General features: G+C 42.6%; 1 protein-coding gene across 12 annotated transcripts in view; it reads right to left on the bottom strand.

The window, feature by feature from the left end:
• The window catches only part of SUSD1 (sushi domain containing 1), a 140,420-nt gene that overhangs the window by 67,914 nt on the left and 53,740 nt on the right, over positions 1–18,766 (bottom strand). For 10 of the 12 annotated variants that reach the window (XR_012424465.1, XR_012424466.1, XM_005581060.5 and 7 more), the window contains 2 exons: positions 9,960–10,057; positions 8,833–9,019 (listed from right to left, as the gene is read on the bottom strand). Coding sequence is in view for 8 of the 12 variants with exons in the window: in XM_005581060.5 (XP_005581117.3) it covers positions 8,833–9,019; positions 9,960–10,057 (285 nt within the window). In the remaining 4 variants the exon portion in view is untranslated. Of the gene's footprint in view, positions 1–352; positions 390–3,532; positions 3,737–8,832; positions 9,020–9,959; positions 10,058–18,766 lie in introns of all 12 variants that reach the window. The other 2 variants (XR_012424468.1, XR_012424467.1) reach the window with 2 other exon arrangements.

Raw genomic sequence — 18,766 nt, 5'->3', positions numbered from 1 at the left:
AGTAGATGACCAAGCAAGAGGAAATTTGCTTTCACAGCACACAGTATTTCAAGAGCTACTCAGCTGAGTACTAAGGCAATAAAATAATCAGAAAGCAGACTTGTTTTAACCATTGTACAGAAAAAATGTCATTTCATACCTCCTGTAGTCTAATTCATTCTTACAATGTTCTATTTTCTTAATGTAGTCTAAAAGGATAGATTTGTTACTAATGAATTAAAGAAATAACAGAGTCAGGAATAACATCAGTGATTTTCAAGAAAAAGTAAATTTCCTAACGAACAAGACTGTACTTTTTCTACCAATGGGAAAGGTGTAAATGTCTACCAAAGAGAAGCTATTTTATAACTACCTTTAATGTGTATTTCTCCTGTGGGAGTTTCTGCTACCTAAGAATGAGAACAATAAATTATTTTAGTCAAGATCAGAATTGTCCACAGCATTTTCAATATCACTGACATATTCAGCACAAGGCAACTAGCTGGGGAAAATATTCCTGCCTATAATTGGAAAGTGTAGAAAGATGGTTATGAGAGAGAATTTGAAGACCTATCATATGTGCTCTCCTTTGTCTTCACAATTTTTATTTAACAGATTTCATAAGGACATCAGAAATGAAAATGGTCACATGTATGCATGCGATTTTGAGGAACACCAAGTGTCTGCATGTAAGAAATGCATGTATGTAAGAAATACCACATAAAGCTTTTGTCTCTGTACAGGCAGAACAGAAGCAGAAGTACTGTCTGCACAGTTCATATCTCAATATGATTTTCACATAAGATAGTCATTATCGTCTGAATTCAGGGGAAGATGGCAATGTGAACAAAGGCATCTGGCTCCCACTTCCCACGCCCAAGCCTGACAGAAGTGATGGAGAATAAGTAAAAATGGGTCAAAATTTGCATCTGGGTTGGAAAGAAGGGTCGGTTGCCATACACAAGGCGGAAACATGAAGACATTTCAGCTTAGCACAGTATGGAAGAGCCCGGGCTAAAGAAAGACCCTAAGACCTACTGTGCAACCTGGCTTCCAAGCAAAGGAATGTAGTCCCAAAGTTTCAAAAGAAAGAACTGGAGGAGAACTAGAGCCCATGGAAAAATCAAGACAGGTCACAGGACAAATCAATGACCCATGCTCTATCTGGAGCCATTTAGCCCAGTGGTTCCCAAACTGCACCTCAGAATCACCCAGACATCTGCAGATTTGAAGTAATGCTTTGACATCTGTATTTTTTTAAGAGTTCACCTGACAGTTCTTCTTCTCTCTCTCTCTTTTTTTAAACAGGGTCTCACTCTGTCACCCTGACTACACTGCAACCTCCACCTCCTGGGCTCAAGCAATCCTCCCACCTCAGCCTCCTGAGTAGCTAGGACTACAGGCATACACCACCAAGCCCAGCTAATTTGGGGGGTTTCTTTTGTAGAAATAGGGTTTCACCATGTCCCCAGGCTGGTTTCAAACTCCTGGACTCAAGCCATCCACCTGCCTCAGTCTCCCAAAGTGCTGGGATTACAGGCATGAACCACCACATCCCTAACCTCACCAGGCAATTCTGATAGGCAATCAGGTATATATTAAAAATAATAGTATATATACTACTATTGCTACTGCTAATAATAATAATAGTAATAATAATAATAATAATAGCCCTTCTGTAGCCCACTGTAGATTAGTAACAGGGAAGGACTTCGACGTAGAGGCCTCAGGACCTGAAGGTACCATCTGGCAGAGAGGCTGGGTTAACAGAAAGGGCTTGCCTCTTTCCTGCCTTGGTAGGCTGTAATGCCATAAAGAAGCCAGGCCCAAAGCCAACAACTTCACCAATCATAGCAAAATGCTCAGAAACAAAGCACAGGGTGGTGGGCTTTCTCACAGCTGCTGCCCAAAGGACACTGGATCACCCAACCAGCAGAAAATCCATTCATACTGAGATCTGATATAAACATACTAACATTATCCAATGGAAAGGAAGATCAAAGGGAAGGCCATCCATTTTATTATGAGGGAAATATCAGACCTAGACTGAATTTTTATCTTCTAAGGATAAATAATCCAGAAGGGTAGAAAAAAAAACTGCAAACGATTCTACAAAGAAGGAGAGGGAAGGAAAGGAAGATTGTGCTCGGGAGGCAAAGAACAAGCATATTTATAAACAAGAAAATATTGAGCAATGGTAAAATTAGCATCTGTTTTGTATGGTAAATAAAATTTTTTAAAATAGATTCAAACAAGAGATAAAGGATGAGATAATAAGAGAACGTGACAGCAGAGAGGAAACTGGTAAAGAGAAGCAAAAATAAAAAGGGAACTAGATGAGACCCAAAGAAAAGGAAATGAAAGTGCAACAGCAGAATTTAAAGTGCATTGGAAATGGTAAAGATAGGAAATGTCAATGCAAAAATGCATATTTGCGTAAGTGCACATAGAGAACAAGCTTGTTATATATTCAAAGAAGGCAGAGGAAAAAGACATGGACAATAAAAAGGAGAAAATGGGAAACCCATGTGGACGAACAAGCAATTCCACATAGGGATATTTGAAGAGCAAAAAACAAACTTTTCTTAAAAAAGCAATAATCAGAGATGTAATAAAAGAAAATGTTCCTAATATATAGTTAAGCCAAATTCTAAAGACCAAAAAACTCACAGGGGGCTGGGCAAGGTGGCTCATGCCTGTAATCCCAGCACTTTGCGAGGCCAAGATGAGTGGATCACTTGATGTCAGGAGTTTGAGATCAGTCTGGCCAACATGGTGAAACCCTGTCTCTACTAAAAATACAAAAATTATCTGGGTGTGGTGACACACACCTGTAATCCCAGCCACTCGGGAGGCTGAGGCACGAAAATCTCTTGAGCCCAGGAGGTGAAGGTTGCAGTGAGCCAATATCACACCACTGCACTCCAGCCTGGGTGACAAAATAAGACTCAGTCTCAAAACAACAACAACAACAACAGCAACTCACAGGGTACTTGGAAAACTTAGTGCAAAACATGAACATTTCCATCTGCCCACTACCCAGACAGAGGTTTCATGAAGGAAGAGACTTCTGTGTCACTATCGAATTCTCAATGCCTAAAAAACATCAGACACATAATAGGTGGTCAATAAACATTTGCCAGGTACATTAATAAATGATTAATGTCTTAAATTTTATGGCTAAAGAAGCCTTCATGATACATAAGCTGAAAATCAAATAGCTTACATAGAATTTTTTATATTTTATTTATTTATTTGAGACAGTCTCGCTCTATCACCCAGGCTGGAGTGCAGTGGTGTGATCTTGGCTCACTGCAACCTCCGCCTCCCGTGTTCAAGCAATTCTTGTGCCTAAGATTCCCAAGTAGCTGGAACTACAGGCACACACCACCGCCACCACCCGCCCCACCGCCGGCTAATTTTGTAATTTTGGTGTTATGCCATTTGATCCTGGCCTCAGGTGATCTGCCCACCTAAGCCTCCCAAAGTGCAGGGATTACAGGCATGAGCCACTGCACCTGGCCAGGATTTTAAAAAAAAAAGAAAATCACACCTTCTTCTAACTCTTCTTTCAAAGCTTCCAGTTCCCAATGTCAATATGAAATACTTCTAGAATTCCAAGAACAAAAGTTTATGACCCAACAATTTTATCTTCAATCAAGCTCTCATTCACATGTGAAGGCAACAAAAGACATTCTCAGATCATCATGGACTCAGAAAGTATCCCATTGCCTCCCTGAGGAGCAGGCAAATCACCCTACAGAGAGAGAAATAGAGATAGAGAAATAATAGAGAATGTGGTTTGAAAAGACTGTCAATAAGCACTGAAACTATTAAAACATGTACCCAAGGTTAAATCATTGCTACCAAGGTTTCTATAAATCAATATAAGAGTGAGCTCTTTGAAGAGATAACACATGTTAAAAATAAGAAACTGGTAATATAATGCCATACTAAACCAATAACCTAAGAGGAGAGAGAGGGGAAGAAATAAAAGGGAGTTTTGTAAATAAAAGGAATGCTAACTTATCTCTTCAGGGAAAAGTTAACAATATTTCAGTCTTAACACTGGTGAAAAAAGAAATACACACTCAAATAGAATTTGTCTTTTATAAATGTGATCACTTGTAGAAAAGAAAACAAAATCTATACTATCTGACTCACTGGAAAAGAAAATCTGTGTAACAAAAAGAAAACAAAAGACACAGCAAAGTAGCATTAAAAAGGGAAAAAGCAGACCAGGAACAGTGGCTCACACCTGTAATCCCAGCACTTTGAGAAGCTGAGGTGGGAGGATCCCTTGAGGCCAGGAGTTCAAGACCAGCCTGGGCAATATAGTGACACCTTGTCTTTACAAAAATTTGCAAAATGAAAAAATTAAGTGATCTGCATAACTGTGGTCCCAGCTACTTGGGAGCTGAGGTAGGAGGATTGCTTGAGCCTGGAATGTCAAGGCTGCAGTGAGCCATGGTTGCACCACTGAACTCCAGCCTGGGCAACAGAGCTAGACCGTATCAAAAAAAAAGAAAAAAAAGAAAGAAAAGAAGAGGCCAGACGTGGTGGCTCACGCCTGTAGCCCAGCTACTCGGGAGGCTAAGGCACAAGAATCGCTTAAAACCGGGAGGCCGAGGTTGCAGTGAGCCAAGATCACGCCACTATACTCCAGCCTGGGCGACACAGCAAGATTCTGTCTCATTCATAAATAAATAAATAAATAAATAAATAAATAAATAAATAAAAGGAAAATCATATCACAAATAAGAATGATGTAAGTTGGATAACTTATCTAATCAAAAATAAAAGTTTTCCAGAAAGGCTGTCAATACATGCTGTCTCCTAGAGTACATTTATAGCAATATTATTCAGATAGCTTTCAAGAAGGAAAAAAGTAGACAAAGGCATATCATGCAAATGCAAGCACAAATAAATCAAGAAGACAATATTACTTTCAACATATAATTCAAGGCAAAGGTATTAAACAGGCTAAAACAAGCCATTTGTTACTAGTGAAAGAATCTATAATAAAGATATCAGTCATGAACATAAAAATCATATCAAAATGTGTGAAACAAACCAATAAGAATTTCTAAGAGGAACAGAAAATGGCGATCCATGTTAAAAATAAACAAAAACCAGAAGTACTGAATAATTCTATTAATAAAGTTGACTTAATAGTAGATCTTACTCCCCTTACAGACAAACACTCTACCTTATTATCTAGCACCTACTGAAATTACCAAACTTGGTCAAATGCTAAGACCCAAGAAAATGTCAATAAATACTCCAAAACATACCAAAATGTAATAAAACTGGAAAATAACAACACAGTATAAATGTTACAAAGAAAAAATCTACCACTGTATAAAATGCTTATAATTAATTATTCAAAGGGAAAATCACAATAGTAATTATATAATGCTTTGAAAGTAAGGGTAAAGAGAATACTTATTAAAATATAAATAATTATTCTGTCAAACAGAAAATCAGAATAGCAATTATACCATGCCTTGAAACATGTATCAATGCCTAAAGAATTCTGCCAAAGCTCAAATCTGCAAGAAAGAAACATTAAAGACTTTTACTATCAAACAGAAAAGAATGGAAATAAGTTGAATTTTGTTATGCATTCAGCTCAAGAATTTAGAAACAGAACAATATAACCAATTTAACAGAAATATGGGCTGTGCACTGTGACTCACACTTATAATCCCAGTACTTGGGGAGGCGGAGGCAGGCATATCAACTGAGCCCAGAAGTCCAAGACCAGCCTGGGCAACATGGCGAAACCCTGTCTCTACAAAAAATACAAAAATTTGCCAGGCATAGTGGTGCATGCTTGTAGTCCCAGCTACTTGGGAGGCTGAGGTGATAGGATCACTTGAGCCCAGGAGGTCAAGGTTGCAGTGAGCCATGATTGCACCACTGCATTCCAACCTGGGTGACAGAGCTGGGTGTCTCAAAAAAAAAAAAAAAAGAGAGAGAGAGAGAGAAACATGGAGAAGGAAAAATAAAAACAAGAGGAGAAATTAGTGAGTTTGAAAAAGAAAAACAATTTCAAAACCCAAGAGTTCATTCCTTGGGGAAAAAAAAATAGTAATAAAATACACAACCCAAACCAATCAACCTCTAAAAAGAGAAAGAGAACCGAACTTAGGAGTCAGAATAACCCGGGATTATATAACCTATAGACCCAGAGGAGATGAAAGCAAATATTCCATCTGACATTCTGCCAATATGGGTAATATATCAACCAAATATATATTTTTTAGAAAAATACAAAAATTGACTCAAGAAAATGTCAGAAACATAAACAGACCCAAAATCATGAAAGAAATTGACAAAGTTGTCAAAGAATCATCCCCTTAAAGGGGTGCAACTTCAATGATCTTTTGAGAAAACGTTCAATTTTAAAGGAAGGGAATAATTCCAATGTGACATAAACTATTCCAGAGGGAAAAACAATGGAAAACTTCCCAGTTCATTTTAAGGAAAATAGCGTAACTCCGATAATGAAATCAGAACAGAATGTCCAGGATCTGGAGGAAAAGAATGACAAGTCTTTATAATAGTGCATAAGTAAACAGAAGACTTGAGTACACACTGAGTAAATGTGGAAACATACCTTGCTCCCAGTTAGGATGGCTCAATATAAATCCTAATTCTCTCTAGATTAACTTGCAAATATAATCCAATTCCCTTTAGTCCAGAGACATTAAATAACTCAGCCATGATCAGCCAACTCTTCACTACAGACATAAGAGGCAAAACCAGATCTGCCTGACTCCAAAGACCATGTTTTTCCCAAGGGGAAGGAACTTGAACAGGTAATTGGATATTAGTAAAAACAGCTGATGCCAAACAGCAACCTGTCATCCTCACTGAATAGTGACCGGTGAGTGATGATCTTTTAAAGACATTTCCCTATAGTAGTTTACTAATAATTTTGTAAGGCTTCTCTGATTAGTTACCATATTAATTTTATAATATCTTTGCCTACATATTATTTACTTGCAAAGAATTAATTTTGTTTTATTTATATACAAATATGAAGAGACCTAATTTGTATAATCTCATAGTTGGTTTTATATTGTTAAGATTGGCAGACTTTTTCAACTATTTCTGCTGAATCTATGTCACTTCCCAGCTACTCGGGTTAAGGTACGGTTTAAGTGGGATAGCAAACAGCTAATTAAGAACTTTCTCAACTCCCCCAAAATAATAAATGACATCGGCCAGCTGTGGTGGTTCACACCTATAATCCCAGCACTTTGGGAGGCTGAGGTGGGCAGATCACTTGAGGTCAGGAGTTTGAGATCAGCCTGGCCAATATGGTGAAACCCAGTCTCTACTAAAAACACAAAAAATAGCCAGGCATCGTAGTGGGTGCCTGTAATCCCAGATCCTCAGAAGGCTGAGGCAGGAGAATCGCTTGAACCTAGGAAGCAGAGATTGCAGTGAGTCAAGATAGCACCACTGCACTCCAGCCTGGGTGACACAGCAAGACTCCATCTCAGAAAATAAATAAATAAATGACATCAATTACTTCTCAAGGTTTGTCTACAGGGTTTTTTGTTTGTTTGTTTTCTGAGACAGGGTCTTGCCCTGTCACCCAGGTTGGAGTGCAGTGGCATGATCAGAGCTCACTGCAGCCTTGAACTCCTGGGTTCAAGTGATCCTCTTGCCTCAGCCACCTGAGTAACTGGGACTATAGGCATGCACCATCACACCAGGCTAAATGTTCTTTCTTTCTTTTTTTTTTTTTTTTTGGTAGACATGGGGGTCTCACTGTGTTGCTCAGGTTGACCTCAAACACCTGGCTTCAAGCAATCCTCCTCAGCCTCCCAAAGTGCAGGGATTACAGGCATGAGCCACTGTGCCCCACCTGTCTACAAAGTATTTAATTAGTCCTCATACCTCATAACCAGAGGTTTTTTTTTTTTTTACTTACTGTAATTGTCACAGTGTTTTTAAAAACCCATGTGACAATTATGTACAATGAGGTTTATTTCTACTTCTTAAAGCTCCTTCCCTCCACTCCTTTTTTCAGCTAACACCTACCCTCCCGCACCCTAGGGGTGCCCCTGCTTCCACCTCCCCACTCTCAACTTGATCCCCTTAAAGCTGCTGGGTCAGCCTCCCTGGCACCTCCTCTTTCACACGCAAGAGCAAGAAATGACTCTTGGTTTTTTTTTTGGTTTTTTTTTTTTTTTTGAGACAGTCTTGCCTGTTGCCTAGGCAGGAGTGCAGTGGCACTATCTCGGCTCACTCACTGCAACCTCTGCCCCCTGGGTTCAAGTGATTCCTGTGCCTCAGCCTCCCGAGTTGCTGGTCCTGCAGGCGTGCGCCACCACACCCAGCTAAGTTTTTCTGTTTCTAGTAGAGATATGGTTTTGCCACGTTGGCCACGCTGGTCTGGAACTCCTGACCTCAAGTGATCCGCCTGCTTCAGCCTCCCACAGTGCTGGGATTATAGGCATGAGCCACCACACCTGGCCAGAAATGACTTTTGAGTTTACTGCCAGAGATAAGCCACATGGCTACCCTCTGTTGCCTTGGGTATTTGAGAGTGGACTGATCATCACCTAATGTTCTCCTTTTAAATGCCTTTTTATTACTTGCCACCACTCCCTGAGGGCTCAGCTGAGAAAAAATACCCCAGAGCCCATTCAGCCTGGTACCAAGAGGATACGGATCTCTCGACCTCCTCTAGTTCTATGGCTGGAGCAACTACGTCTGAGTATAAATCTCAGAAAGCAAATAGGAGCTGTCCGGCCCAGCTGATTCTGCAGCATACTTCCCCACATTCCGTGCTTAGCGTTTTCTAGGAGGAAATGAGGCTTCGCCTCCACCTACCAGCTGTCTGGAAACCAATGACGGCTGGCACAGAGCGCCTGGGAGGTGCTGTGGAGATGTTCACCGTGTAGTTGGTGCCTGGGTACAGGGCTAGGCACACTTCTGGGGTCCTGCTGTCTGTGGTCAAGTTGACTGTCTCCTCATGAACTGATTCCATAGGGTCTAACCGTTGTCCTTTTACGGATATCTTTGAGAGGAAAAGACAAGAGAACCCCCTATGACTCCAGTCAAAACAATCCAGAATTTGTGGTGCTGGAGCCCATTCTCCTACTATTCCATTTTATACTGCGCTGCTCAGCCAGGGAGCATTCGTAAGGTACATCTCTGCTGCCAGGTATCTGCTGATAAAGTCTGATCAGCCCGGTGAATATTAAACCCCTAGAAGAGACATAAATGAGGAATCTCCCTAGGAAGTGCTCTCCTGCACACGAATGATCAAATGGAAACGACTGCAACCTGAGGACCATTGGCTGCACTCTGTCACCAAGTCAGCAGACGTTCCCGGGCTTGCTCTGGGGGTGTGAAATACAAGCGCTTGGAAACAAGCAATCGTGAGGATGCCAAATATAAACGCATCCCCCACACACGCACCCTGCTGAATGACAAACATGTTAAACACAAAATGCAAAATAACGAAATAATACAGATATCTTCAAAAATTCCGTCCGCTCTTTTTAAATGACAGTGGGATCGGAAAGCAGTTAGATTGAGGCCAGGCGCGGTGGCTCATGCCTATAATCCCAGCACTCTGGGAGGCCGAGGTAGGTGGATCACCTGAAGTCAGAAGTTCGAGACCAGCCTGGCCAACATGGTGAAACCCCATCTCTACTGAAAATACAAAAAATTAGCCAAGCATGGTGGTGCACACCTGTAATACCAGCTACTTAGGAGGCTCAGGCAGGAGAATCACTTGCACCCAGGAGGCTGAGGTTGCAGTGAGCCAAGATCCCACCACTGCACTCCAGCCTGGGCAACAGAGTGAGACTGTCTCAAAAAAAAAAAAAAAAAAAAAAAAAAAAGAAGCAGCATTTAGATTGAAAAGCTCTCACGGAGGCAAGTCCCTCTGACTCATATTCCCATGGGTGACGTGTCTGTCCTAGCAGGAAGAAGTGGATCATTTTACTTACCACATATGCGATCTTGGGGTTTATTCTTCCTGAGTTTATTTGCCATCTCACACAGGTATCATTAAACACTGATACATCATCAATTTTTGTCAGAATTTCTAAAAGAGAAAAAGGCAGTCAACTCACAAAAATGCATCAATGGGCTTTAGGAAAATTCTGAGGGAGATCAGTCTATCTGCTCAGCTGGTATCTCTACTGGTCACCATTCATCCTCAGAGGCCGACACTGAGTCAGGCAATGCAAGCTCTCCCAAGCCAATCACCCAACTTCTCTTCATCAGGAATGAGCATGGCCCATTACCCGACTTAGAGGGAAAGGAAAGATTCCTGCTTGGGTATAGGTCAGAATTCCAACCTGTGATTCACTTGACAGGCCACTGATGCCACTGGCATTCCACTCGGGTAGAATGGAACGAGGCCCAGAACTGGGTCCTGAGTGAGACCTTCCCTGCAATTGCACAGGTGAGACCTGCTTCCACCTTTCTCTTCCCAGCAGGATGGTGGGAAACTCCTTCAAGTTACTGCTATCCCAAGGGGGAAAATGACATGTCTCACCACACAGGACCACGCCTCAGAAACAGGTTGGGGCAAACTAAAGAAATTCTCCACAAGGTTCCTAGGTACTTCTGGCACTCCTGTAACTGAAGCTATTTAATCTGCTTCTATCAGGAGGCCACGGATTCCTCTGGGTTGTTCTGCTTCTTTTAAATATTCTGCATGTATTCCAGGTAATGAATTTAGCAATGTGGGAAACCATATGAAGGCCTTGGTTCCCCGAGGCAACATAGTTTTCAACAGTCCCAGTTAACCCTCAAGTGGTTGTTGAGACAGGAAGAAGGAAAGGGGATCTAGCTTTTTATTTCTTTGAAATCAAATTCCCAGCCGGGTGCAGTGGCTCACACCTGTAATCCCAGCACTTTGGGAGGTCAAAGTTGGCAGATTACCTGAGCTCAGAAGTTTGAGACCAACCTGGACAACATAGTGAAACCCCATCTCTACTAAAAATACAAAACTTAGCGAGGTGTGGTGGCACGTGCCTGTAATCTCAACTACTTGCAAGGCTGAGGCAGGAGAATGGCTTGAACCTGAGGTTGCAGTAAGCTGAGATTGCACCACTGCACTCCAGCCTGGGTGACAGAGCAAAACTCCATCTCAAAAATAGTAAAATAAAATAAAATAAACTCCCTACACACAAGTAATCTACTTGCAAATGATATGATCTTATATATATCTATATATAAAACTCTAAGGAATCCACACCAAAACAAGTATTAGAGCTGAGAAAGGAGGTCAGCGAGGTTGCGGAATACAATGCCAATGTACAAAAACCTATTGTATTTCCATACACTAGCAATGAGCAGTCCAAAGATGAAATGAAGAAAACGATTTCATTTACAATACTATCAAAAACAAACAGGCCTGGCGCAATGGCTCACACCTGTAATCCCAGCACTTTGGGAGGCCAAGGCAGGTTGGTCACCTGAGGTCAGGAGTTCGAGACCAGCCTGGCTAACATGGCGAAATCCCGTCTCTACTAAAAATACAAAAATTAGCCGGGCGCACTGGCGCATGCCTGTAGTCCCAGCTACTTGGGAGGCTGAGGCAGGAGAATCACTTGAACCCGGGAAGCAGAGCCAAGAACCTGCAGTGAGCCAAGAACCTGCCACTGCACTCCAGCTTGGGTGACAGAGTGAGACTCCATCTCAAAAACAAAAACAAAAACAAACAAACAAAATTCCCGCAGACAGAAGCTATCATACAATCATTCCTGGAGAAAGTTATCCTCATGTCACCAAAACTGGATATTCCACAGCCCCAGTTCAAGCCTTCCCATTGAAGCAAACACCTCTTAAGAACTCCTCAACCTCTCTCAGCTTCCCCTGCTCCTTGTCCCATCCCTGCATGGGTTTTGACAACATGACCAGGTCTTGCCTCCTATTCTGGGGCTTCCCTGCTGTGGCACCCACACCCCAGCACATGCCATCTGGAAGTGCAGGGGAGTTAAAATCCCATGGGGACAGGAGCTGATAGAGAAATCCTTCCTCCTTTCTTTTCTCTGAAGGGCTGTCCAACAAAGACTTAGTTTCTTCAGCGTCTAAGGACACTGTCACACAGATGGGGTAATGCCCGCCCTCTGTGGAGACCAGTACAATCAGGCATCGTACGCTGACTCTCCTTCTTTCCCTGCTTTACTGGCCTTGGTTCCCATTCCTGATGCCTGGGATTTGATTCTCTACTGCATAATAAATATAAACCCAATGAAAGGCTCCCATCTAAGAAGAGCGAGAAAGCTAATTCTCCATCTCAGAAAATACTCTCCACAACTCAGCTCCTGTTTCTCCCTTCTGGTAAATCTCTTCGCAGTCTCCAAGTGCAAAAGGAAGCCTGTACCTTTGGTACCTGGAGGGCCAACCCTCTTCTCCTGTACTCAGAACCAATGCTAGCTTTGGATCGACCCAGATCTATTGATCTCTCTGCCCAAATAAGAGTTTATATCTTTACTAAATCATCCCTTCGGGAACAATGCCTAGATTCTGTGTCCCACGTGACCTGGTCTTGGGTAAGCCCAGGTCATCTATTAGCAAGCGAAAATCAATGGAGGCAGAGAGGGGAAAACAGGCAAACTCCTGCTGAGATACCAGAAAGGCCACCCACGGCTGTCTGTAGCATTCCTGAATCTCCATATTAGTATTTCTCCCTAGAACACACACAAATTGAAATCAAATAAATACTCCAATTGTGAGCCAGGTGGGTACGGTGGCTCACGCCTGTAATCCTAGCACTTCGGGAGGCTGAGACAGGCATATCACTTGAGGTCAGGAGTTTGAGACCAGCCTGGGCAACATGGTGAAACCCTGTGTCTACTAAAAATACAAAAAATTAGCCAGGCGTGGTGGTACACACCTGTAATTCCAACTACTTGGGAAACTGAGGCACAAGAATTACTTGAACCCAGGAGGCAGAGGTTGCAGTGAGCCAAGATTATGCCACTGCACTGCAGCCTGGGCAACAGAATGAGACTCCATTGCAAAAAAAAAAAAAAAAGAAAGAAAGAAAAGAGAGAAAAAAAGAAAAGAAATACTCCAATTATGAGCATGGGTACCCTAAGAGACACAATGACCTTATCAGTTCACCCCCTTGGGTAGCATAAAGATGATGTTGGTACTACTCTTTTATCAGCCTGAACAAGCCCCAGATATTTCTGGCCTCTACCCTCTTTGCTGCCCTTCAAAGCCCCAGAGCTCTTGGCATCTCTGCTCACTCACACATGCCTTTGATACTAACTCACCACCTGGTCCAGAAAGAAAAGGCACCAGCCCAGCCCTCATCTTCTCTCTGAGTTGCCAGCAAAGCGAATTTCCTTCTTACTCTCAGTTCCTTTGTCATCCAAGCAGAGATTAGAAAGGAGTTTTCTTTCTTGTCCTTCCTTCTTGCTCATTCACTATGACAACTGTAAATGGCATCTCAAAGATGCCATCTGCCTCCAGCCTGTGCCATGCTCTCTGCACAGATGGGACCCAGATCCAATTATAGGGGTGTCAGATATTTCATCCCAGGGAGCAGTTTAACAAAGTTTGGTTGCTTTTCCCTCCAGGTGCCTACAAATTAGTTGGAAAGACTCCTTTATAAATGAATCAGATATTCAACATCTACATTAATGCTGCCCTTTGAATGGAGACTATATGCCCTCATTCCAATAGTGCTGATAACTGAAAACATTTCTGGAAGTCTTCTTTGGAGCTGTCCCAGAGCTCTTTCATTCCCTGCTCACTACTAACTGAATGGCTATCAAATGCCAAGCATCCTGCCACTCCAGGCACTGGGCTGTGACGATGTTATCTGCTGACTATGTAGGGAAAAAGTACTCTTAAAAGTCGTGTATCTGTTAATGGTAGTTGAAGGGATGGTTACAGGTGAGATATGCTGGTAGGGCAGAGACAGTGAATGGCCCAACGGCAGAACACTGGGAAACACTGAAACTCGGGGGTACCAGAGGAAAAAGGCAATGCAGAAGAGAGGCAGGAGGCTGGCAGAGTGACTGATGTCTAGGAAGGAAAGGAAGAACTTGAAAGAGTGTCTCTCAGCCTTCCAAGGCCAGGCACAGTAGCTGACACCTGTAATCTCAGCACTTTGAGAGGCCGAGGCGGGAAGATTACTTGAGGCCAGGAATTCGAGACCAGCCTGGCCAACATGGCGAAAACACATCTCTACTAAAAATATAGAAATTAGCCAGGTGTGGTGGTGCACACCTGTAATCCCAGCTACTCGGGAGGCCGAGGCACGAGAATCGCTTGAATCTGGGAGGCGGAGGTTGCAGTGAGCTGAGAGTGTGCCACTGCACTCCAGCCTGGGTGATACAACAAGACTCTGTCCCTAAAAATTAAAAATAAAAATAATTTCTTTAAGAAAATTATCAGCCTTCCTTCCCACCAGTCCCCCACAGCCTCCTCATTCCCTAGCCAAGAAGGGCCTGGAGCAGTTCAAGGCAGTGGGTGCAAGCTCCATCTCCCTCTCTCCTCTCACATGGCCCTTCTCCCCGATGGACTGCCCACAACATCAGGATTAGATGTGAGGTTTGATTTTGGGCAGAGGTGGGAAGAGCAGGCCCTTGTCCTGTCTAGTTGTAGAAAACAGAGACCCCTCTGGCTTAAAAGAAGGAGGCCCACATAGCATCCAGCTGAACTCTCATTGGATTTGGGGAAAGAAAGCCTCAGTGGGTGATGAAGTAAGTGCCTTTGTTTTGCTTTACTCTGTGTGTGTGTGTGTGTGTGTGTGTGTGTGTGTGTGTCTGTGTGTGTGTGTGTGTACACATACATATATATATAATGTTATGTATATATAGATAGGTATAGATATATATAATGTTACATATTTTGATATTTTGTTAGCATCTAGTATTTCTGTATGTGGTACTTATTACATTAACTAAATATGTAAGTCATTATATAATGACTACCTCTCCTGAATGTAACTTTACAATGGCAAAGACCATGTTTCTCTCTCTATCCTCAGGTCCTAGTATAGTGCCTTAAATATAGATATTAAAAAATATGTATTATTTGGTTGACTAGTTGAATGGATGGATAAATGATCCCCAATGCTAAATGTTGTGGAAAGGTTGAGAAGGATGAGAGCTGAAACTGGAACATGAAGTTGGCAGTTAGGTGGTCATCAGTGACCTTGGTGAGATGCTACAGTGAAGTGCGGGTGTTCGATACCTGGTTTCCCCCCAGTAGGCTGAGAAGAGCATAGGAGGGGAGGGAACAAGACAGTGAGCCCAGACTACTCTTTCAGAAGTCCCACTGTGCAAGGACAGGGGTTGGTCTAGTGTACTCCCTTGGTTTACAATTTTATATCCTTTTTCTATATTTCTGGAAACAGCAAAAGGTCATACAGAATAAATCCAGGTGACCCAAACAGATGGTCAAGCGAGCTCAGTATCATTTCTAGTCAAAACAGCATCCGATTTCAAAAGGAATGTAACTGATCTTCTAATACGGCTCATAAACTGCCTTCCAAGGCAAACACATGATGATAATGGCAGCACCACAGAAATCAGGGTATGGCTTCCCACAGTGGCTACTTGAATAAATGTATGTTTGGCTATAAAAGTTTTAATGTGTTTCCTTTCTTTCTTTGAAGTCTTAGATTCACATAAAATAAGTAGAAGTAGCATGGCTTAGAGTACGTTAGTGTAAAATATATTGCACACTTTGGGATGATTTTTGGTGGCACACAAATACTTTTTTTTTTTTTTTTTGGAGACGGAGTCTTGCACTGTCACCTAGGATGGAGTGCAGTGGCGTGTTCTCAGCTCACTACAACCTCTGCCTCCTGAGTTCAAGCAATCCTCTGGCCTCAGCCTCCCAAGTAACTGGGACTACAGGCACGTGCCACCACACCCAGCTAATTTTTGTATCTTTAGTAGAGGCAGGATCTCACCGTGTTGGCCAGGCTGGTCTCAAACTCCTAACCTCAGGTGATCCACCCCCCTCGGCCTCCCAAAGTGCAGGGATTACAGGCGTGAGCCACCGCGCCCGGCCAGGAATACATTTTTATCTGTTCGCTATGTATCGGTTTTTGTGTATATCAGAAAAATACACCTACTTCATCAGACTCATGAGATCACATATATCGTCCTTAATAAATTTGAATTATAAGTCTAAGGTTATGTTGTTTAAGGAAACATTCTAAGTAAATAATACTCTTATTATAGCAAACATTGTGTCAGGGTGGTATACAAATAATTCAAGCTTGGAAGACACTGACGTAGGAGAAAGAATGTGGGCTTTCTGGGCTTACAGGCCTCAGTTCAAATCCTGGCTCTCCCATTTGCTAATTATTCAGTGACCAGTAAAAGTCACTTAACCTTTATGAGTCTCAGATTACTCATCTCTGAAATGAAAATAACAAAGCTGACTTCAAAAGGGTTTTAAGAGGATGAAATGAAATCGAGCATTCAGGTCCCTGGTTGAGCCCTGGGTATGTACATTCATGCTCAGCCAGCAGGAGCTATAATGCTTGATGGTCCAAACCTCATTCACATATTCCAATACATCTGACCATGTGGCTATTTATGGAAATGTATCCATTTATTCCGGCTGACCTTTCTGTTCCATCTGAAATGTGTATGGCTGCAAGTGAGCACCCAGTGGCCGGAGAAGAGGGTCACCAGCCAAACAGAAGGGACAGAGGCTAACAGTGTCCTGCAGGCATCTGAGCAGTGCCCAGAGCAGTTTAGGGGCACAGAAAGGATCCCAGCGATAAACAGCCTCTGTTCCAGCAGAGATGTTACCCTTCAGAGAGCGTGGAGTGAGTGAGCGTCAGCCTTATAATCATTAACCCAGATTCTAAACATGAAAAGCCAAATGGCCTGTGCAGAATGGAAGCCAGGGAAAGTCTTATCAAGAATGAATCAGTCCCTTTGATCTTGAGGTAAACTGACTCATTAACATCAAGCTTCCACCTGGGGTTTTTCCAGACACTAAAGTGATTGCCTAATTCCCAGCTGTCTGGAGTTTCCAGTCCAAACTGGCCTTGCAGGGGGTGGGAAAAAAGAGTCCCACCATCTTGATAGAGCTCACAGCTCATTAAAAGCACATACAGATTTGTGCTACTAATCCAAAAGACTAGTCAAAAATATTTTTAAAGGTAATTAAAAACAACCCAGGTAAAGATAAATTATTCTACACAGTTTGGAACTAAACATAGAAGTCCAGGAAGATAAACAGTGAAAACAGGACAGAGGTAGGAGGCATTCAGAGAGAAGCATTAAAGTAGAAAAAGATGAGAGGGGAAGCCAAAAGTGAATATTAAGAAAGGGAAATATAAAATACACACAGGCAGGAGGATGGCTTGAGGCTAGCAGTTTGAGACCAACCTGGGCAACATAGTGAGACCCCCGTCTCTATAAAAAAAATTTTTTTAAACTTAGCCACGCATGGTGGGTCATGTCTGTGGTCCCAGCTGCTTGGGAGGCTGAGGCAGAAGGATAGCTTGAGCCCAGGAGTTTGTGGCTGTGGTTAGCTGTAATTACTGCACTTCAACCCGGGTGACAGAGTGAGACTCCATCTCCAACAACAACAACAACAAATACACAGAGACAGTTGGGATGAGGGGAGTGAAGAAATAGGTAAAAAGTGAAAAAACAGGGAAAAGAAAAAAGAAGAGGGGTAGCTGAGGAAGAGCCATGGTAATCAGCAACTCTTACTACATTTCCAGAAGCCTCTCCTACCTACCCACCCAGAGATCATCTGCACTGCACCATGAATTAATCATCATGTAAATCATCTCCTTTATCTGCGGAAATTGAATTTAGCTGCCAATCCTGATTGAGGGCATAAAGGCCTCCTCACAGAAAGATCACAGCTCTCAGGGAAAATGCCTTTTCTTTCCTTAAATCAAAGCTCGCATAAACCCATGGAAACAGCTGCAGCTGGAGCCACAGACTTTGTGAAAGGTAGCAGGCTGAGGATGGTAATTATAATTAGCAGTTACATAACATGTTTGTTCTTCAAAGTGCTCTACAAGCATCAGCTAATTAATAGCTTACTATGCCCCATGCAGATCCACTGGTTTTTCATGCGGTGACTAATTCTTATACCCCCATTGACTGCTGAATGGTGGAGGCAGAGCAGCTTGAGCAATGAAGCAAATGGCTGAGGCTCAGAAGCTATACCCAGCTCTTACCAAGTGACTCCAGCAGTTGCTCTGTGTCGGGAATACTTCCCCAAAACGTTGAATTCAGCATTCCAGGAGGCAACTACCTCACTTCCTCCAAATAACTGTTGGAGGTGCTTTTGCAAATGCCATGATAGGTTGGAGTGACCATCAGTCTAGTCCAGCGTGGCATTAGCTCCAATTATTAAGACTGGAACCCTAGAGTCTTTGGTATCAGTTACACGTTTAACCTTGCTCCTCTGTGCAGGCTGGGCAAGGCAATGAGACCTCTCTAAGAGAAGACTGCATTATATCTCTGGGTTCTCATCCAGCTCTACCCTTCTTTGTTTTTCCGATGGCAGTCTCTGGCCTACATCCTCTTGAATTCTGATGGAGATAACCAAATGTAGGAATTGCATGGCACACACAGGGCCTCAACGGCAGAGCTGAGCTTTCCATCTATTCCAAGAATGCTTTACTCAAGGATTTCAGAGATCCAGGAACACCTTGTTACTTGTAAAACATTATGTGTGTATGTGTATGTGCATATCTTTGGGGAAAAGGTCTTTTCCCCTGTTTCACTGTAAATTCCAAGAGGGTCATGCCGACAAAGTACCTGACATATAGTGCATGCTAAATAGATATCTA

Source organism: Macaca fascicularis, chromosome 15 (assembly GCF_037993035.2).
Source record: "Macaca fascicularis isolate 582-1 chromosome 15, T2T-MFA8v1.1".
NCBI lineage: Eukaryota > Metazoa > Chordata > Mammalia > Primates > Cercopithecidae > Macaca > Macaca fascicularis.
The sequence above is the reverse complement of the archived record's forward strand: the minus strand, read 5'-3'. Positions and strand labels throughout refer to the sequence as shown.